This window comes from Sphaeramia orbicularis, unplaced genomic scaffold (genome assembly GCF_902148855.1).
Source record: "Sphaeramia orbicularis unplaced genomic scaffold, fSphaOr1.1, whole genome shotgun sequence".
Taxonomy (NCBI): domain Eukaryota; kingdom Metazoa; phylum Chordata; class Actinopteri; order Kurtiformes; family Apogonidae; genus Sphaeramia; species Sphaeramia orbicularis.
The window spans coordinates 194,222-216,701 of record NW_021941538.1 but is presented as its reverse complement, the minus strand read 5'-3'; the positions used below and the strand labels follow the sequence as shown (position 1 = coordinate 216,701).

The following is a 22,480-nucleotide window of genomic DNA, read 5'->3' as shown; positions in this document are numbered from 1 at the left end:
TCCTTTAGTTTCTTTAGTTGCGGTAGATGTCAGTGTGGGTCCTTTAGTTTCTTTGGTTGTGGTAGATGTCAGTGTGGGTCCTTTAGTTTCTTTAGTTGTGGTAGATGTCAGTGTGGGTCCTTTAGTTTCTTTAGTTGTGGTAGATGTCAGTGTGGGTCCTTTAGTTTCTTTAGTTGCGGTAGATGTCAGTGTGGGTCCTTTAGTTTCTTTGGTTGTGGTAGATGTCAGTGTGGGTCCTTTAGTTTCTTTAGTTGTGGTAGATGTCAGTGTGGGTCCTTTAGTTTCTTTAGTTGTGGTAGATGTCAGTGTGGGTCCTTTAGTTTCTTTGGTTGTGGTAGATGTCAGTGTGGGTCCTTTAGTTTCTTTGGTTGTGGTAGATGTCAGTGTGGGTCCTTTAGTTTCTTTAGTTGTGGTAGATGTCAGTGTGGGTCCTTTAGTTTCTTTGGTTGCGGTAGATGTCAGTGTGGGTCCTTTAGTTTCTTTGGTTGCGGTAGATGTCAGTGTGGGTCCTTTAGTTTCTTTGGTTGTGGTAGATGTCAGTGTCGGTCCTTTAGTTTCTTTGGTTGTGGTAGATGTCAGTGTCGGTCCTTTAGTTTCTTTAGTTGTGGTAGACGTCAGTGTCAGTCCTTTCATAAACAGGAACAGAAATCTGTGTTGGTTTGAATCAAACCCTAATCCTAACTCTAACCTTAACCCTAACCCTAAACCCAAGTTTGGGTGAAACTGTCGTGGTCCAGCTCATTTATCGTTTTTCCATTAAACACATGAGCAAGTTATATTCAGTTAATTAGAGGGAAAATGGAAAACAGACTAGAGACACTTGACTAAACACACAGTGAATACACACATTTGATCACAGGTAGACACACAACCATAACACATGTGCATGTACTGATGGTCACATGATCAGCGCCACACGCCTGCAGAGGAAGGACACATTAGCACAGTTAGCATGATTAGCACAGTTAGCATGATTAGCACCTTGACCACTGGAGGGATGGGATGTATTGTGACTGGGTGGTGCAATCGCTGAACATGTGGAACCTTCAGGTTCTAGTTTGAATTACAGGGTTTGATGGTGTAGCAGTGAAAACACACACTAGGACAATAACAGAGCCCAGTCTGACCCACTGGTTAGCATCCACATGACCAAAGGGTGTCATAATTATTATTATTATTATTGTTATTATTGTTATTATTATTATTGTTATTATTATTATTATTGTTATTATTATTGGGTTAGTCTAGGGTCTGACTCCGCCCCCAGTCCTGATGTGACAGAATCTACCTGAACAGGTGGGAGTCTAACCCCAGTCTGAACACAGAGGGTTAGGGTTAGAAGGTTAGGGTTAGGGCTTTAGGGTCAGGGTTTTATGGTTAGGGTTAAGGTTAGGGGTTAAGGTTAGGTTTAGGGCTTTAGGGTTAGGGCTTTAGGGTTAGGGCTTTAGGGTTCAGGTTAGGGCTTTAGGGTTAGGGCTTTAGGGTTCAGGTTAGGGCTTTAGGGTTAGGGTTAGGGCTGTAGGGTTAGGGCTTTAGGGTTCAGGTTAGGGCTTTAGGGTTAGGGTTAGGGCTTTAGGGTTCAGGTTAGGGCTTTAGGGTTCAGGTTAGGGCTTTAGGGTTCAGGTTAGGGCTTTAGGGTTAGGGCAGGGGTGTCCAAACTTTTTTTAAAGAGGGCCAGATCTGATAATGTGGAGACTGCCAGGGGCCAGTGGTCCCTTCGGATGTTTTTCGAACGGTAAAAATTACATATAAAAGCACTGTTCTACAACAATTTTATTTTCATTGTCACAATATCATTTTTTTAAATGGCAATGTAACCAAATCTAAGCCACTCAGGTGTGAACAAATAAAAAAAAAACAATTCTGCCTTCCTTTCACACTGGAGTCAGATAACGTAGAACAAACGTCCAAGAAGTTGATAAAAATCTTAACCCCACATTCATTTTAAACATGACTTATATGAGTAATCATTACTCATATATTACTCAGTAATGTAAAGTCTGTTAACGTTTAAGATGAAAACATATGACTCTTACTCTTGTCTTTCACAAAATCATTCAGAAACTAATATTTGTGTCACATCTACAAGTACATAACACCAGCAGTTAGAGGCAACTAACCTGGCAACTTGGTAGCCTGCCTTGGTGGTGAATTCATTGAACTCCCAGGTTCACATGAAGAGTCACTGCTGTGAGTTTAAAGCAGCTTGAATTTGCTTCACTTTTTCGGAATGCTCACTCCGTGCTAGCTTGTCGTATGCGTTAGCATGTTTTGTCTGCTAGTGTCTCTTTACATTGAATTCCTCAAACAAGGCAACAGTCTCTTGACAAATTAGGCAAACACAATCGCCTCGATTTTCAGGGGAAAAAATTGTAATTCCCATCTCTCCTGGAAGCGGCGGCCCTCACTGTCAATTTTCGTTATTTTATTTACAGGCGCCATGGTTAGAAATTAGCGAAAAGGGTTCACGGCAAGGTCACAGAGCCAGATAGAGTTAGAGTGGTGCTGCCACCATGAGGTGAAAGGAGAAACTGCATTTTGAACCTTTTATGATTCATGTACTCGGTTCAACAGTCCAAGTGGGCCATAAATAATACATTATAAAACCGAAGCTGTGGGCAGTAGAAAATCTGACCGCGGGCCGTGATTGGCCCCCGGGCCGGACTTTGGACATGCCTGGGTTAGGGCTTAGGGCTTAGGGCTTTAGGGTTAGGGTTAAGGCTGTAGGGTTAGGGTCATACTGGTGCTTAAATCTCTCCAGTCCTCATTAGTCCCATAGACTCATATTAGCATTAGCATTAGCATCGTAGCATCCACAGCTACACACTAATCTCCTGGGAAATCCCCCAGTCATCCTCACTACTTGTTCTGACACCGGTGTAATTAACCAGTGTAATTAACCAGTGTAATTAACTGGTGTAATTGCGTTTAAGACGACATGATTATTCATTGAGAGCAGAGCAGACACCCACCCACCCATGGGTGGATGTGAAACCACGCCCACATTCATCTGAGTCCACGCCCACATTTATCTGAGTCCATACGCAGACCTGAGTCCATACGTAGACCTGAGTCCATACATAGACCTGAGTCCATACGCAGACCTGAGTCCATACGTAGACCTGAGTCCATACATAGACCTGAGTCCATACGCAGACCTGAGTCCATACGTAGACCTGAGTCCATACATAGACCTGAGTCCATACGCAGACCTGAGTCCATACATACACCTGAGTCCATCCGTAGACCTGAGTCCATCCATAGACCTGAGTCCATCCATAGACCTGAGTCCATACATACCATTTTAGTCCTTCAGGTTGGAACATGTATCAGGTGGAACTAATGTCTGATGGTTGGATTCACCCTGGACTCATTTAATGGACGGACATCAAACCAATCTGTTACCATGGTGATCTGTCACTAGCCTGGACAAAGAGTTTAGGTTTGGACAATGGACAAGGACTGGACTGGACACATGGACGCACAGGTTTGGGTTTTGGACCAGTTTAGACAGTTTGGACCAGTTTGGACAGTTTGGACAGTTTGGACCAGTTGAGACAGTTTGGACCAGTTTAGACAGTTTGGACCAGTTTGGACCAGTTTAGACAGTTTGGACCAGTTTGGACAGTTTGGACCAGTTTGGACAGTTTGGACCAGTTTGGACCAGTTTGGACCAGTTTAGACAGTTTGGACAGTTTGGACAGTTTGGACCAGTTTGGACTTTTCTGTTCTCAGATGTCCAATAGTAAACGGGCTCATGGACCCACTGATACTGGTCACATGTTCATCTGTGGAACCAACATGTGTTTGATGGACTAAAAAAAGGAACTGGACTGGCACAGTTGGTCAGAATTGGACATTTACGATTTTTATTTGGACAAATATTGTCTCAGAGCAGTCTGGGTGACTTTATTTATATTATTCACACAAAAATCTAAGATATTTTGAATTTGAATCAAAAACTATTCAAGGAAAAGAAAAAAAGTATGGATACAATATAAATGTTTCTGACAATAACAGTTAGAATCGAACCAGTGGAAGACTGGAGGTTTATGGTCCTCCAAAAAGAGAGGGGGGGGGGGTGTCAGACAAAGACTGCGACCCAGTGGAGTACTGATTAAAATGAGCCAAACAAAAGGAAAATGGAGCAGGCTGTGTGTAGTTGAAGCATTTAAGAGGATTTTAAGGATGGGAATCCCCACACAAAGGGTGAGGGGGGTGGGGGTCCTACTATGTACGATCATAGGACTGATAGGAGCTCCATCCCAAAGCTGGATCCCTGACAGACACTGCAGATCTACAGCTGAGACACTGGACACTTGAACTCAGTGATCATTCAGTCCACATGAGTCCAGTCTGTCACTGAACCAGTCATTCAGGTTCAGGGGCCACATTTGGTCTGAAGTTTAGACACCTGACATAGTTTTTTTAATTTTATTTGCTTTAGAATTTATGATGTTCTTTAAATTGTCTAAAAAACTGGAGAAAAGAGCTTTAAAAACAATAATGTTTGGACGCTGGTGTGCAAATTTAGTGCGATGAACATGAAATTTGGCAAAAATAACTAAAAGATTGATAATATATTATTTCTTCTGGATTTATTTTATCAATTTGTGAAAGGACAAATAAAATGTGTAAAGTTCAATTTACATGAAGGGTCAATTTTGGTGTTTTTTATAAAATTATTTAAATCAATCCGAAATATATGTGTGTAGGTACAATCCCAAAATAAATGACAAATTGTTTCCTCTGCGTTGTCGCAAAAAGAACAAAGAGTATCAATATTTTCCTTATATTTTAGCAGATAGGTCTTTACCGGATAACATCTAAAAACCTTATTTAATTTGTATAATTTCTATTAATACTTCGAGCATTTACACACACACACACACGTATAACTTCTGTGTTCTATTTATTTGAAAAGTAAAATATATTGTGAATTGTGAAATTTTCTATCCTTTTTTGATGTATTTTATGTTTATATACTGTTTAACAGTTCATTGTTCAAATAAAAATAACAAAAAAAAACAAAAAAACATTTGGTCTGAAGTTGGCCGGACCAGTACAATCAGAACAAAATTATAATAAACAAACAAACAAACAAATAATTTTTAAAAATTAAAAAAAAATAAATAAATAAATAAAAAGAAAAAGAAAGAAACAATTGAAAGTATTTTTTAAAAAAATTACAAATAAGTTAAAAATAAAAAATAAATTAAAATAAATAACTAAAATAAAAATAAAAAAAATTTAAAAATTGAAAAATAAAAAAAGTTAAAAACTAAAAAATTAAATAAAAAATCTAAAAATTAAAAAAAAGTATTTAAAAATTAAAAAAAAATAAAAAAATTTAAAAAATTAAAAAAACAAAAAAATTTAAAAATTAAAAAAATTTAAAATTTTTAAAAATAGCATAATAAATAAATAAAAATAAAAATTATATATATATATATATAAAATAATAAAAATAAAATAAAAAACATAAGAAAATAAAAAAATAAATATTTTTTAATTAAAAAAATGAAAGAAAAAAAAAAAAAAAAAAATATATATATATATATATATATATATATATATATTTTTTTTTTTTTTTTTTTTTATTTAAAGGAACAGTGCATATTAATGTACATGTAAATTTAAAACAGCCTAAAATTGATTAAGAAAAATAAGTGTAATTTTAACAATATTCTGCCTCTGTTGAATATTTACTTAATATGTTCATTAAAACAAACAGAAAAACACACATTTAAGAACCATCAGAATATTGGTCCAATTACAGACTTCTATGAGGACATCTATATTTGTTCAGATTATTCATGTTTTTTTGTGAAATGATAATTTTTATTGTAAACCCTGGAAAATGACATGAAAATGTTTTCATTTACAAAGACAAACCTGTGTGTACAGTTGTATTTATAGGTGATTCTGATGGTACTGGACCGGTCTGACCCACTTCAGATTAGGGCTGTGTATCAGCAAGAATCTTACGATACCATTCAAATCACAATAACAGGATCACAATACGATATATCACGATACTGTTAAAAAGGCGATTTGTTTATTGGTTTTGTTTCTTTTTTTTAAAACAGTATGTCCTGGAAGAACTGAAGTCCAGCAGAAATCTGCACAAGTACTAAACACATTTTTATTTGATCCCAACAGGATCTAATGTTATATCACAAAATGTTAGAATTTAAACGGTAATACTAACTGTCGGGAATTTTACCACAGTTTATCATTATACTGGTAACCATTACATCCCCAGTTCAAACTGAAATTCTGTTTTCCAGACATTCCAGTTTCAGATCCTGTTCAAATGTTCAGATTCTATTAGTTCACAACTAACATCAGAACAGGATTTGAGTTCAATCCAAACAAAGGAACCAACATTATTGAATAACAGAGTGTGAAATAATAAGAAAAAATATAAACAAAAAAGAAAAACAAAAAAAATAAAATGAACCTCCACAATATCTGCATTTGAATAAATACCTGAAAATATCCATACAGTACTTTTAAATATCGATACAGTACTGTGAAATGAAATATCACGATATATTGCAGAACTGATATTTTCTTACAGCCCTACTTCAGACTGAACTGCTCTGAAAGTGGAACCAGAACTAATGCCGCGTTTCCACAACGTGGTATCTAGGGCTGTGTATCGGCAAGAACGTGGTGATAAGATACAAATCACAACACTAGGATCACGATACGATATATCATGATACTGTTAAAAAGGCAATTTTTTATTTGTTTTCTCTTCTTTTGTTAAAGATTATTTCCTGGAAGAATTGAATTACACCAGAAATCTGCACAAACACTAAACACTTTTTTATTTGATCAGAACAGGATCTAATGCTATTTTTTTTCTAATTCTCCTAGTTTCCAAAGGAACTAAAATCTGCCACTCTCAGTAAGAAAATAAAAAGTACTTTTAGGATGCTTCAAATAACCATTATTTAATAAAACAGGGTTAAATAATAATAAACAGGATATAAACAATAAAGAAAAATGAGAAACAAAAATGAAAATCCACCATATCTGAATTTGAAAAATACCTATAAATATCGATACAGTACTTTTTAATATCGATACAGTATTGTGAAAGGAAATATCATGATATATTGCAAAACTGATATTTTCTAACAGCCCTAGTGGTATCGGCTCGGCTCGGCTCAGCCTTGTTGCATTTCCATTACGATAAAGGACCTGGAATCTGGTACCTGGTCCTAGTTTTTTTGGAATCTGGTACCTGGTCCTAGTTTTTTTGGAATCTGGTACCTGGTCCTAGTTTTTTGGAATCTGGTACCTGGTCCTAGTTTTTTGGACTCTGGTACCTGGTACTAGTTTTTTGGTACCTCCTCTGCTGAGGTTCCAGGACTGGGGACCAGATACTAAAGGTGACACTGTGTAAACACTGCAGACCTCTGATTGGTCAGAGTGGTGTGTGTGCCCCGCCCTTTTCCAGTAAATCTGTCAGTAGGTGAATCCACATGATGACAGTCTGTAAAACTACACCATGGTTTGTCCAGGAGGTTCAGACGCAAACATTCAGCAGGAGTTTGACCAGACAACAGGCAACCAGTGAGTTTATCAGCAACTGTGAGCAGAGCACACAGAAGGAACGCACCGCATCGCTATGACGACCAGGGACTGGAAAGAGGGAGGATCTGGAATGGAAAGGGTCTGGAATAGGACCTGGTACCAGAGTGGAACCGGTCTGGAATAGGACCTGGTACCATAGTGGAACCAGTCTGGAATAGGACCTGGTACCAGAGTGGAAAGGGTCTGGAATAGGACCTGGTACCAGAGTGGAAAGGGTCTGGAATAGGACCTGGTACCAGAGTGGAGTCGAGCCGGTTCCATGTAGTGGAAACACAGCATGTGATGACGGTTGGGTCATTCCATCCCAAATCAACCAGATTTCAGAAAGTGCCCCACATGACCCCCTCAGAAAATTCTGAAAAAAATTCACACTTGTTCACCTACCAGATAAACAAACATATCCAAAATTTTAATGTCATATCTGTAATAGTTTAGCAGATACAGCACTTTGAAAATTAATGTTTTTTTTATTTTTTATTTTGCAAATTTGCTTTTGGTCCAACTTTGAGGAGCTCTCTGTCCTTAGGTATTCCATCCACACTGCTGAAACTGACTGTCTGGGCTGAAATCCCCCTGAAAAGACCAGATTTGGCATCAGAATAACTGTAGGTGCCTTCATGTTTGGTCCATGAGGCCTTGAAATCGGCCCAAAGGCTAATTCTTCCAGATGTCCTCTCTCTTCAGGCGTGCACTGTGACAGAATGGATGAATGTACAGACTAGGAATGTAACCATATGAAAATTTCATATAACGGTTATTGTGACCAAAATTATCATGGTTATCATTATTATCGTGGTATTGTTGAAATTGTGCTCAAAATGTTCAAAAAGTACTGATACACACACTGAAATAATTTAACCAAGTTGTATTTAAAATATAAATAAATAAATAAATAAATAATAAATGAATAAATAAATAAAATCACAGGTACAATCTTCCTTCTGTTGCAGAAACATTCCAATTTTAACCCTTAGTGGTCTGAGTCTATTCTGTCTGTTTTTCAGTCCTTCTGATTTGGCCTTTATATACTATAGAAACAAATGTTTACTATACCCATGTTTGGGATCTGTTTTTTTCAGCACAGCTTCATCTATATCATCTGTCTGTTATTTTTTCACTTTAACCTACTATAAAAACATAAAAGGACAAAAAACACAAAAAATATATAAAATCCAATTTGAAAACTGTATATAATTTATTGAATAAATAACACACAGATGCTTAACGAACCTTTTCACAGACTTTAAAAGTGAATATTGGTTCAAATATTAGGTATAGAAAATTAAAATTGGAATAAATTCAAACTATACTCAAATATCTGACATAAAAGTAGATCTTTACATAGGCATTTTTTCCCCTAAAAGTGCGGTAATCAAACACAGTTATCATGAGAATTAGAATTTAAACGGTAATACTAACCGTCTGTGATTTTACCGCGGTTTACCATTATACTGGTAATCGTTACATCCCTAGTAGAGACCTAATTTTTTTTGCATTGATTCCTATGGTCAAGATGCAACAATATACTGCAAAAAGACGACATTTCAATGAAAAGTGTTGCTGTGAGGCAATGAATAAAATGGGTTGTTTTCAGTTTTTCACAAAAATACTCTTTATTTGATCACCAAAATGACCATGTGGCCAGTTAATCAAAATTTTGAAATTTTGACCATGTCTCCATATATGTTTACAGATGTTTTACACAAAACTTTAGCTTTGGGATAGAACTGGTTCTATTTTTAATATTTTTTTTTACTGCATGACTATATTTTCTTCAAACTGTATCCAAACATAGGAGTAAATGGCATTTTTAACAGTAGAATGGCATTGATTATTGCACCAGTTCTGATCATACTGCAGATATTTGAACTAGGGTGTGGAAGTGCATGAGGGTTCAGATAGAAGAATTCTACATTTCCCAGAATTGGCTCAGGTTGATGCCTGGAGTAGAGACTTCTGGGAAATTCAACCATTAGAATGACCCGGTTCACATTCATCCCACTGAACTGGACCCTGGGGGGGGGGCACACGTTTGGCCCCCGGGCCTAATGTTTGACACCGCTGCATGAAATAATACTGCAGATTCCAACTTCTACTGGAGCTGAAGGCCCAACATGGAGCTCCAGAAGCGGGTCTGTGTGGACCACCTCTGACCCACTTTAAGTGAGTCCGGTTCAGTGTGTGTGTGTGTGTGAGGACTTAAACCCCTGCCTGGCCCAGCCCGGCCCGGTTCGTGTGTGTGTGTGTGTGTGTGTGTGTGGGGGGGGGGGGGGGGGGGGGCTGACACAGATGAGCTGGGTCGCTGCTGGAGACCCATCTGACGGGAAACGGCAGCAATTACACACACACACACACACTTACAGCCCTACCTGGGACAGAAGCAGCTGCCGGTGGATCATCCTCCAACGTTCCCGGATTCGAAGTCGACGACGCACGCGGCTGCTAATTTCCACCGAGCTCCATTTAAAGGACAGTTTTAAAGGGCACGAGGAAGACAAACAAACAAACAAACGGTAACCGAGGACAGGGCCGATGGGCACGCGAGCGGGAGGGAGGGAGGGAGGGAGGCTGGAGTCACATCCTCCGACGACGGAACCGCGTCAAGCTAGCACCGATACCACCGAGCTAGCATGAATAAGACGGACGTATTCCGGTTCTGAGGCCAACACAGCCCGGTACCGAAGCACAGAGGACGGAGCCGGTGACCGGAACAGTCTCACACAGACGGTAAACGCTGACCTGCGCGTCTACATACGTGTATTTACCGCATTTAGGGACATTTTTAGGCGGCGTACGCAAAATGGTTGGTATTTTGAAGGTCCATTTCCGGTGACTTCCTACACGCATGCGTTGCGCTTGACGCAGCTGGGTACCACTGCCTCCCAGCCAATCACACACCGCGTTTTTCTCCTCTCGTGCGCTGCCTCATATCTGTGTCTCCCGTGAACGGATCCATACACCCCCCCCCCACCGCGAGCACGTACACACGAGACACGCGCACGCAGAGACACGAGCGCCAACTATCTCCAAACCCCGCCCTCCTCTCGTGCGTCGTTTCTTGTTTTGTATGTTTTATTTTGTATTTTAAAAATTATCCTCATCAACAATGACAATATTGATCATAATATATAAGAAAAAAATATATATACATGAATGTTTCTAGAATCATTTTTAATTATTTTATTTCATTGTACAGTATTTTTTTTTGCGTCGGTTTTCTTCACCGTGTGTCAGCAAAAGAAAACAGGAAACAGAAGAATGGAGGAAAACACTGGTAAAACAGATGGTGTTTGGAGGAAAGACAGTGGAAAATATTTAACAGGGGATATTTCTGTTTTTAAATGTATTAATAATGAATGAATGAATGGGGGGGGGGGGGGGGGGGGGCACGCCATGTTTTCTGTTCAAGTATAACAAAAAATATTTCCAAAGTCAAATAGTGATATTTAAAATTACATTTTAGCTGATAGTCAATGCCAATACTGATGCCATTATTATTATTATTATTATTATTATTATTTATTTATTTATTTATTTATTTATTTATTTTTAATGAATGAATGAATTTATTTTTGGTTTGACATCAATCATTGTACTCAGTACATCAATCACAATAAACATACCCCCCCAAAAAAGGAATATTCTAGAAGCAAAAGCTTATTTTTTTGCCTATCCTTTTCAGCTAATACACTGCTTATATCAATTTAAATGTGAACAGCATCCAGCATTCACACCAAAATTAAAAAAAAAAAAAAATCTACCATCTCAATTCAATGTTTCTGAATAATTTTAAACTTTTTTACTTTTTTTTTTTTTTTTTTAACTGTGCCAAAGGAGTGGATAACTTCAATGCATCATAAGGTCCATCCCATAATTTCACCCCCACAGTCCCAGTTCATCTAGACTTCACATCTGTCCTCACTTTAATCCACTCACACAGATGAAAATCTCTGAAATTCAAATTACTCTCTCTTAAATCCGAGAACCACGACTGATATTTTATTATTATTATTGTTTACCCCCAAAAATATTATATTAACCTAATTAATCATCATATAAATGTAAAAATTGATGATATTTTATACTTTTTCAGCCCCTCATCACATTATGATGAACCTGGAGAATCCACGCAGGCACTGGGAGAACATGTAAACAAACAAACAAACAAACAAACAAATACTAACACAAATGTCAGTCAGACTTCATCCCATATAAATGAGCTAATCCTGGTGAACTGTGTGTGAACTGTAGTGTTCAGTGTTGGTTCAGTGTATGTGAAGCACATCAGAGCCAGGTGGGTCCACTGTGGGCTCAGCTGGTCCCACTGAAGCCAGATCTAGACCTGGTTCTGGTTCATGATCATGAAGGAGGTTCTGTGTTAACGAACTACAGACCAACCAACCCAGACCACATGACCGCAGTCCAACCCAGACCACATGACCGCAGTCCAACCCAGACCACATGACCACAGTCCAACCCAGACCACATGACCACAGTTCAAATGACGCTGATGATGACGTTCCATTGGTTCCATGGTTCTACTGTGACACCAGGTTCAGCTGTTGGAACACACTTTTAGACTTGAGGGCGGGTCAGAACCTGGACCATATACAGGTCCAAACCGGTCCACTAAAGGGTTCAGTTTGGCCCACCAAAGGGTCCAATCAGGCCCACCAAAGGGTCCAAAACCAGTCCACCAAAGGGTCCAGTCCGGTCCACCAAAGGGTCCAATCCACCACAGGGTCCAGTCTGGCCCACCAAAGGGTCCAATCTGGCCCACCAGAGTCCAGCCCACCAAAGGGCCTAGTCCGGTTCACCAAAGGGTCCAATCCACCAAAGGGTCCAGCCCACCAAGGGGTCCAAGGTGGCCCACCAAAGGGTCTACTCTTAATCCTGTATTTTCTATATTTAATTCTCTGATCATATACATGTTCATTAAAGCTTACTGTCAATTCAGTGGTTTTTATTTCAAAAACACAGACTTTTTATACATAAACCCAGTTTATGTATATATATATATATATATATATATATATATATATATATATATATATATATATATATATATATATATATATAAAAACCCAGCGTGTCCATCCACTGTTGTTCCATTTCCTCCTTGACCCCTCCCCTTCCTCCTTGACCCCTCCCCTTCCTCCTAACCCTGTAACAGTTCAGATGACAGTGGTGCAGCTCTCTGGTTCCACCTGGTGGACTACAGTGGGTACTACAGCATCCATCAGTGGATCACACAGTGGTGACTGGGTTTGGGTTAGGGCTCGGTTTGGGTTAAACTGTCGTGCACTGGCCTCATGATCGGTTAGCTATTGGAGCAGAGATGGTGCAGTGGGAGGGGCCTGGGACTTATGCGCCTGGGTATAAGTGATTTAAAATTAGATTTAAAAAAAAAGGGAGGGGTGTTGACATCATCCATCAGTGGGTCACAAAGTGTTGAGTGGGTTAGGGTCTGGACTAACATAGATCTGGACTAACATAGATCTGGACTAACATAGATCTACTGTAGTTGTGGTGAACTGTGTCCCAGTGGAACACTCATCACACACTGAACCCACTGGTGGGTTTGGGCTGAAGTGACTCTGTTCATCCACCAGAGGACACTGTGGTTCTATTAGAGGAGTAGAACCACAGGAGAAAAGTCCACCTGTCTCACCATCTGACCTTTGACCTGGATCTACTGTGGACAGTGTCTACAGTTCATTTAAATTTGTCGTGTGTGTGTGTGTGTCTTTAAAACCACTTCATACTTTAAAGGTGAATGGGAAAGGCGGTTTGAGGAGGTCTGGGACTGGACCTGGTCCTTCGGTGGACACCGTCCAGCTCCCTGGACTGGACAGAACATTTACAGACACAGTATCTGAAGGACAAAGGAGCAGATAGAACATACTGGATACCCCGGACCGGACCACGGCACCCGGACCGAAGCACAGCACCTGGACTGGACTACGGCTCCTGGACCGGACCACAGTGCCCGGACCGTCCCGTCTGTAAACCCACACTCCCACTAGCTCCGCCCACTCGCTGCCTGCTTTCTTGTCCAGTCGACTTCAGTCGGTGTTTGTTGGAGTCGGTTCTCCGGCGTCGTCGTGCAGAACAAAGCCTGTGTCCAATCAGCAGAGCCCCCTGGTTCCCAGTCTGGGGGGGTGGGGTTCCTTTAAGGCAGGGGGGTTCCTTCCTCCTGTTCGGGGCTCATTACCAGTCCCTGTGATCACAGACGCGTCCTCTGAACTAACGGGTTCTTTAATCTGATGATCAAGGACACCAGTGTTCCACATGTTCCAGAGCCTCATTAAAACACAGAGCGGAGGTTTGAGCGGACCCAAGACCACCAGTCCAGAACACTTTGACCCAAGACCACCAGTCCAGAACACTCTGACCCAAGACCACCAGTCCAGAACACTTTGACCCAAGACCACCAGTCCAGAACACTCTGACCCAAGACCACCAGTCCAGAACACTTTGACCCAAGACCACCAGTCCAGAACACTCTGACCCAAGACCACCAGTCCAGAACACTTTGACCCAAGACCACCAGTCCAGAACACTCTGACCCACCAGTCCAGAACACTCTGACCCAAGACCACCAGTCCAGAACACTCTGACCCAAGACCACCAGTCCAGAACACTTTGACCCAAGACCACCAGTCCAGAACACTCTGACCCACCAGTCCAGAACACTCTGACCCAAGACCACCAGTCCAGAACACTCTGACCCAAGACCACCAGTACAGAACACTCTGACCCACCAGTCCAGAACACTTTGACCCAAGACCACCAGTATAGAACACTTTGACCCAAGACCACCAGTATAGAACACTTTGACCCAAGACCACCAGTCCAGAACACTTTGACCCAAGACCACCAGTCCAGAACACTTTGACCCAAGACCACCAGTATAGAACACTTTGACCCAAGACCACCAGTCCAGAACACTTTGACCCAAGACCACCAGTATAGAACACTTTGACCCAAGACCACCAGTCCAGAACACTTTGACCCAAGACCACCAGTCCAGAACACTTTGACAAAACAGAGGGAAGGGTTTACACCAGCACCAGAAAAATACTACTGTTCTGTTTGGGCCTGAAGGACAGAAGGAAGAGGGCGGGAAGGGGGGGGGGTGTGTCTTCTGCCTCCTCCTCCTGATGGACATGTGACCGCTGTCTGTGTACGACTGACTGATCAACTAACTCCAGATCAATTAACTCCAGATCAATTAACTCCAGATCACTCAGTGTGATCCTAGACGGTCGATAATCTGAAGGGGGTCCCAGAGCAGCTGTGAGGTCCCAACAGAACTGCAGTTACACAGGAGTGACTCCATTAGACACAGCACATAGGAACCATATATGAGCACTTCAGACCCCCCAGGGGGTAATTGGGGAGGGGGGTAATACAGGTAAAAGGAAAAAGGGGTGTGGTCTATGGCCATATATGGCCCATACACGCCTATGTCATAAAAGGAAATGTTCTGCTGGTCCAAACCTAGTTCTTGTGCAGAACCTGTTGGGTTTTGGACCCCGTACTGACAACTACAGGTCTGTGGACTGGACTGGACTCAACTGGACTGGACTCAACTGGACTGGACTGGAGCTTAAACCTGCTGAATGTCATGGATTTGAATCAGACTAATTGGAAAACTAATGACCAAAAAGCTGATTTCTAGATGTTTTCATGGTAGGTTCTACATCAGGGGGGTCAAACATGCGGCCTGTGGACCAAAACCATTGCCCCAAAGGTCCCAATCCTACCTGAGGGATGCATTTATGCCACAGTGACAGTTTTATTTGCGGTCCTTCTAGTTCAGGTTCCACATTCAGACCAAACAGCGTCAGTGTTCAGTCAAATACATTCAGAAGAACCTTTAAATATCAACCACTACAATTTCTGCCCTTTTATTAAGAGTAAAAAAAACAAACAGTTCAATTACATGAAAATGTTTACATTTATCCTGAAACTGAACAAATATGAACCTGAAACGTTTGTAGAGAAATACTCCTTAGTGTATTTGTCGATGGCTGGGATCGATAATTTAATGCACATGTTAAAGAAACACTGAGACATGAGGTTTAAATTTATGTTTTTTTCATATGACAAGTCAAATTGTCTATTTTTATTAGTGTTATTTACATTATTTAATGGATACTTTATGAATGTAAATATTTTCCTCATGTAATTTTACTTTTTTCACTCTGGTCAGAGCCATTTGTACTGACAGCAGAAGAAAGAAACTCATCAGCACATTTGGACTGAATGGACAAACCCCTGTGTTTGGAACCCATTCATATAAATGTGGTAGTTTAGCTCCGATGTCTGATGGAAAAGGAACCAGTGTGCAGCAGCAGAGCTCCACCACAGAAACCTGAGGAAACAGCAGAGTTTCACAGGTGGATGGACACGGTGGATGAGGTGGGAGTCGCCCCAAGTGGAAACCAGGAAGTAGGTCAGACAACAATGGACTGGACCTCCGACCTGGAGCTGAAGTCCAAATGGACCATGACCTCCGACCTGGAGCTGAAGTCCAAATGGACCATGACCTCCGACCTGGAGCTGAAGTCCAAATGGACCATGACCTCCGACCTGGAGCTGAAGTCCAAATGGACCATGACTGATGGAGGAAAGAGGACTGAGGGAAGAGTTATTACTGAAAAGAAACAGCAGATGGATGAAGGAGGGATGAATCCCTGTCATAGGTCCCTGTGGGGGGCATATTGCACCAGTGGACTTAAACTGTATGGACCTTATGGTCCTCTCTGTCTCCGGGACCCTCTGGACCCTCTGGACCTTCTACACATGTTACTGACCCTGGACTCCATTCTGGGTGCGTTTGTTTTTATATCTTTACCAGCTCATTGACCCGGGTGGAGTGATGTCTTCAGACCTCTTTAAGTCAACCATGGCCAACTGGGAACGTCACGACAACAGATAAAAAATGGGGCCACGTTGACGTGGTGATCATTGTCCCCTCTGAAAACGTCTGTCAGCAGCTCATGGTTCAAACCACCACATGCAGAAGTCAATGTGCCGCTGCGGTTCGATTCCATGAGCCTTCAGGTCTGAGGACTGTTCAGTCCAGAGTGGATGTTCCAGTCTCAGTATCTGCTCCAGCTCACGCAGACTCAGTGCTCAGTCGTCTCACTGTAACGCTGTGTTCACCAACAGCTGATGCAGACGAAGACTTGTGTTCCAGCCCTTAAAGCTCACAGCAGTGGACTCTGAAGGCGTCCAGACACTGTGCGATTATGTCCATCATTGCATGCAGCTCCGTCTCAAACTGTGTGAATCAATGGTAAAGTCAGGCTCATGATTCGTGTTCTCACACTGTATGGACCAATGCTGGTATGGGACCTGACTGCTCACACTGTAGGACCATACACCAGAGGACGCACCACACTGTAGGACCATACACCAGAGGACGCACCACACTGTAGGACCATACACCAGAGGACGCACCACACTGTAGGACCATACACCAGAGGACGCACCACACTGTAGGACCATACACCAGAGGACGCACCACACTGTAGGACCATACACCAGAGGACGCACCACACTGTAGGACCATACACCAGAGGACGCACCACACTGTAGGACCATACACCAGAGGATGCACCACACTGTAGGACCATACACCAGAGGACGCACCACACTGTAGGACCATACACCAGAGGACGCACCACACTGTAGGACCATACACCAGAGGACGCACCACACGTTCCAGTGTTGGATCTGGAAATACAACGCTAAAATACCAAGGAATCCGAAGTGCATAGACCAGGCATGTCCAAAGTCTGGCCCGGGGGCCAATCACGGCCCGCGGTCAGATTTTCTACGGCCCACAGCTTCGGTTTTATAATGTATTATTTATGGCCCACTTGGACTGTTGAACCGAGTACATGAATCATAAAAGGTTCAAAATGCAGTTTCTCCTTTCACCTCATGGTGGCAGCACCACTCTAACTCTATCTGGCTCTGTGACTTTGCCGTGAACCCTTTTCGCTAATTTCTAACCATGGCGCCTGTAAATAAAATAACGAAAATTGACAGTGAGGGCCGCCGCTTCCAGGAGAGATGGGAATTACAATTTTTTCCCCTGAAAATCGAGGCGATTGTGTTTGCCTAATTTGTCAAGAGACTGTTGCCTTGTTTGAGGAATTCAATGTAAAGAGACACTAGCAGACAAAACATGCTAACGCATACGACAAGCTAGCACGGAGTGAGCGTTCCGAAAAAGTGAAGCAAATTCAAGCTGCTTTAAACTCACAACAGTGACTCTGTATGTGAACCTGGGAGTTCAATGAATTCACCACCAAGGCAGGCTACCAAGTTGCCAGGTTAGTTGCCTCTAACTGCTGGTGTTATGTACTTGTAGATGTGACACAAATATTACTTTCTGAATGATTTTGTGAAAGACAAGAGTAAGAGTCATATGTTTTCATCTTAAACGTTAACAGACTTTACATTACTGAGTAATATATGAGTAATGATTACTCATATAAGTCATGTTTAAAATGAATGTGGGGTTAAGATTTTTATCAACTTCTTGGACGTTTGTTCTACGTTATCTGACTCCAGTGTGAAAGGAAGGCAGAATTGTTTTTTTTTTTATTTGTTCACACCTGAGTGACTTAGATTTGGTTACATTGCCATTTAAAAAAATGATATTGTGACAATGAAAATAAAATTGTTGTAGAACAGTGCTTTTATATGTAATTTTTACTGTTCGAAAAACATCCGAAGGGACCACTGGCCCCTGGCAGTCTCCACATTATCAGATCTGGCCCTCTTTAAAAAAAGTTTGGACACCCCTGGCATAGACAATTGTGTATCAGTGTGAGTCACCAAATGGTAGTGCTAAACAAAAACCAGCGAGCCGCTTTGGTAACATGTGCCATTATCTGTGAGGAATGAAAACAGAAGAAAAGACGACCACGTGTTTGGTGCAGGAAGTGGTTGTCCAGACGTGGACAGTATGGGCTGTCAGTCCTACAGCAAAGGGAATGAGAGGGAAGATGAAAAAGAAACTGCACTAGGACAATAGCCAGCTACTGTTAGCTTAGCATTAGCTTACAGTAGCTATAATTGTGTTGGCACATGCACAGTGTGAGAATCTGAGGCCCATGGGCTCGTGGCAGTGCTTTGACAGTGCCATACCCTCAGGAGGAGCCCGCAGGATTTCAAACAGCTGCATTTTCCTGTCGAACACACGATTGCTGGTGGTGAGGTGGTGGTGAGGTGTTCATGTCTTCTCCTTAGCCCATGTCCACTGCACCAAACACACACCATTAGAGGAACATCTGGACCCATCCACAAAGAGGAGCACCAGTGAGGAATGGTCTGTAAAATCACACAGTGTATGGACGCCTTTACTCTCTCTCTCTCTCTCTCTCTCTCTCTCTCTCTCTCTCTAACTCTTTTCCCTCTTCAACTGCAGATCAAAGCTCATCTTAATGACAGTAGAAAACTTTGGTCTCCATGGAAACGGGCTGAACATGGTGCTGTGTGCCTTCACCTTCATGCTGTGTTTCATTCTGACTTTTTAATAGAAGTGTCAAGTTGCTCTCGGGGGTCCTGCACTAGTGGAACCACAATTAATATGAGGATTAGAGCCACATGGACCCAGTGCCCTGTCTGGACCCAGAACAGAGGGGGGTGGGGGCGGGGCTTCTATCCTCTGTAACATCGCGTGGCAGTCAGGGACAGTTCCTCTGGATTGGGTGGTGGTCCCCCTTCTTAAAAAGGGGGACCAGAGGATGTGCTCCACCCACAGAGGGTACCACTCCTCAGCCTCCCGGGGAAAGTCTATTCCAGGTACTGGAGAGGAGGATCCGACCGACAGTCCAACCTCGGATCCGGGAGGAACAATGTGGTTTTCGTCCTGGTCCTGGAACACTGGACCAGCTCTACACTGTCCAGCGAGTGCTCGAGGCTTTATGGGAGTTCGTCCAACCGGTCCACATGTGTTTTGTGGATTTGGAGAAGGTGTTCGACTGTGTCACTCGTGGTATCCTGTGGGGGGTGCTTTGGGAGTATGGGGTCCAGGGCCCTCTGCCGAGGGCTGCCCTTTGGCACCGGTTCTGTTCATAATTTTTTTGGACAGAATTTCTAGGTGCAGCCAGGGGCTGGAGGGGGTCCGGTTTGGGGATCGCAGGATTTCATCTCAGCTTTTTGCAGATGACGTTGTCCTGTTGGCCTCATGGAACCTGGACCTTCAGCGTGTCCTGGGGTGGTTTGGACTGGGATGAGGATCAGTACCTCCAAATCTGAGGCCATGGTTCTGGACCAGATAAAGGTGGTCTGTCCTCTGTGGGTTGGCAGAGAGTCTTTGACCCCAGTGGGGGAGTTCCAGTATGTGGGTCTGGTTCACAGTGAGGGAAGGGTAGAGGTTCAGACTGACAGGTGGGTGGGTGGAGGTTCAGATTGACAGGTGGGTGGGTGCAGCGTCTGCAGTGCTTGTATGGGTCTGTTGTGGTTCAGAAGGAGCTGAGCCCAAAGGAGAAGCTCTGGATTTACCCTCAGTCTACGTTCAGACCCTCACCTGTGGTCCTGAGCTGTGGGTCAGGATCCAAAGGACCAGATCCAGGACCCAAAGGACCAGATCTAGGATACCAGCAGTCTAAATGAGTTTCCTCTGTAGGTTGGGTGGGTCCACCCTTAGGGATAGGGGGAGGAGCTCAGTCACCAGGGGCGGAGCTCAGAGTAGAGCCGCTGCTCCTCCACATCCAGAGGAACCAGCTGAGGTGGATCAGACATCTGGTTCAGATCCTCCTGGACTCCTCCCTGGGGAGGTGTTCTGGGCATGTTCCAATAGGAGGAGGAGTCTGAGGAGAGGGAGGAGTCTGTGGAGAGGGAGGAGTCTGGGCATCCCAGCTTAGACTGTTCCCCCTGTGACCCGGCCCTGGATAAGAGGAAGAGAATGGATGGATATTCTATCCTTTTATACTGTTGTTATTGTTCTTTTATGTAGATATTTGTCATATATCTTTTTACTTTTATCCTTGTTTGTAGTCAGGGGGAGGGGCTTGTGCATCAGGTCCCTCCCCCTTTTTTCTGTCTAATTGGAAGTAAACAAACAGTGACATCATCATGTGTCTGAGCTAATGTTAATGTTTGTGTAGATGAGTTTATAAAGAAAAAGAGAAAGAATAAAGAAAATAGAAAAAAGAATATATAAGAATGGAACAGACTGGATATGAAAATATTAAATATATTATTCTGATTAGATATTATTATACACTACTCAAAAAAAGTTAAGGACCACTTTTTAATTTGTGTATAAGTTTTTTATATGAGGTATTCTACTTCTGGAAATACCCCAGTACAACTGTCCTGAATGTCCTCAAACACACTGTAATCAATTTCACACATGATTGGATTCAGTTGTTGCATAATGTCTCTGGCATCATTGCACATCCTGAAATGAGGGCCTATAGGGGTGTCAGCTGACCACGTGAAGTGGTACGAAAGTGGGTGCAAAAGCATTTTCTGTCTTTAGTCTCCACAATCAGACAACTTGGTGACAACAGCAATGCCGAGACGCCACCTGAGTGAACCAGAAGTTGCCAGAGCCCTAGGGATGCTGGAAGCCGGCCTCAGTCAGTGAAGAGTAGCCGAAATGATGGGTGTGTCGCACAGTGTCATCAGCAGAGCAAACCAAAGACACTGAGAGACCCCGCAGTGGCCGACCAGCTGCAACAACCCCTGGAGATGATCGCTACTTGACGAATCTAAGCCTCCGCGACCGCTTTCACAGTGCACGTCGCCTCAATAATGACTTCGCTGCAGCAACTGGAGTGATTGTTTCCACTCAAACAATCCGTAACCGACTTCACCGAGCCAATATGCATGCCAGAAGGCCAGCTCAGTGTATCATTTCGGCTACTCTTCGCTGACTGAGGCCAGCTTCCAGCATCCCTAGGGCTCTGGCAGCTTCTGGTTCACTCAGGCGGCGTCTCGGCATTGCTGTTGTCACCAAGTTGTCTGATTGTGGAGACTAAAGACAGAAAATGCTTTTGCACCCACTTTCGTACCACTTCACGTGGTCAGCTGACACCCCTATAGGCCCTCATTTCAGGATGTGCAATGATGCCAGAGACATTATGCAACAACTGAATCCAATCATGTGTGAAATTGATTACAGTGTGTTTGAGGACATTCAGGACAGTTGTACTGGGGTATTTCCAGAAGTAGAATACCTCATATAAAAAACTTATACACAAATTAAAAAGTGGTCCTTAACTTTTTTTGAGTAGTGTATATATATTAAATACTGGATATGAAAAGTATTTATAGTATTGTATGAAAACAGACCAGGACAAGAGTTAGGCAAGGAATCCATCCATCCGTCCATCCATCCATCCGTCCATCCGTCCATCCATCCATCCATCCTTTCCTTCTTCACCTCCAGATGAACTCCAGAGGACGTTCTTCCATCTTTTCTCCTTTTGTTCTAGTCTTTCTATCCCTTTGTCTTGGATTTGTTCTGTACGTTCCTTTTCTTCGGTGCATTTGTCGGGCACCGTGGTTTGAAAGTGTAGAGTGACTGAAAACATGACCTTCCTAATTGGATTACATCGTTAGCCTGGTTCGAACTGAAGCCATGAAGTGTTTGATGTGTTTGATAGAACACTTTGAATGGGTTCCATCTACAGTCAGTACAGTCAGGCTGGAGGAGATAAGGCCTTTACGGAACATCAAATAAGCCGCACCCCCCCCAAAAGCTTCATGGGCTTAATTTATTTCAAAGCATCATTAAAATAGACTATCTTTGTTCTTCCACACATCTTTGTTCTTCCCTCCGTTCCAAACCATTCTGTCTGAAATGTGCCTGTGAAGGCTTTTAAATCACAAATGA

General features: G+C 42.4%; 1 protein-coding gene across 1 annotated transcript in view; it reads right to left on the bottom strand.

The window, feature by feature from the left end:
- Positions 1 to 10,258, bottom strand: part of hecw1a (HECT, C2 and WW domain containing E3 ubiquitin protein ligase 1a) — a 57,352-nt gene extending 47,094 nt beyond the window's left edge. The window contains exon 1 of the mRNA XM_030129753.1: positions 9,978 to 10,258. Within this exon, the coding sequence (XP_029985613.1) occupies positions 9,978 to 10,007 (30 nt within the window). The 5' untranslated portion in view covers positions 10,008 to 10,258. The remainder of the gene's footprint in view (positions 1 to 9,977) is intronic.
- Positions 10,259 to 22,480: the final 12,222 nt, after the last annotated feature.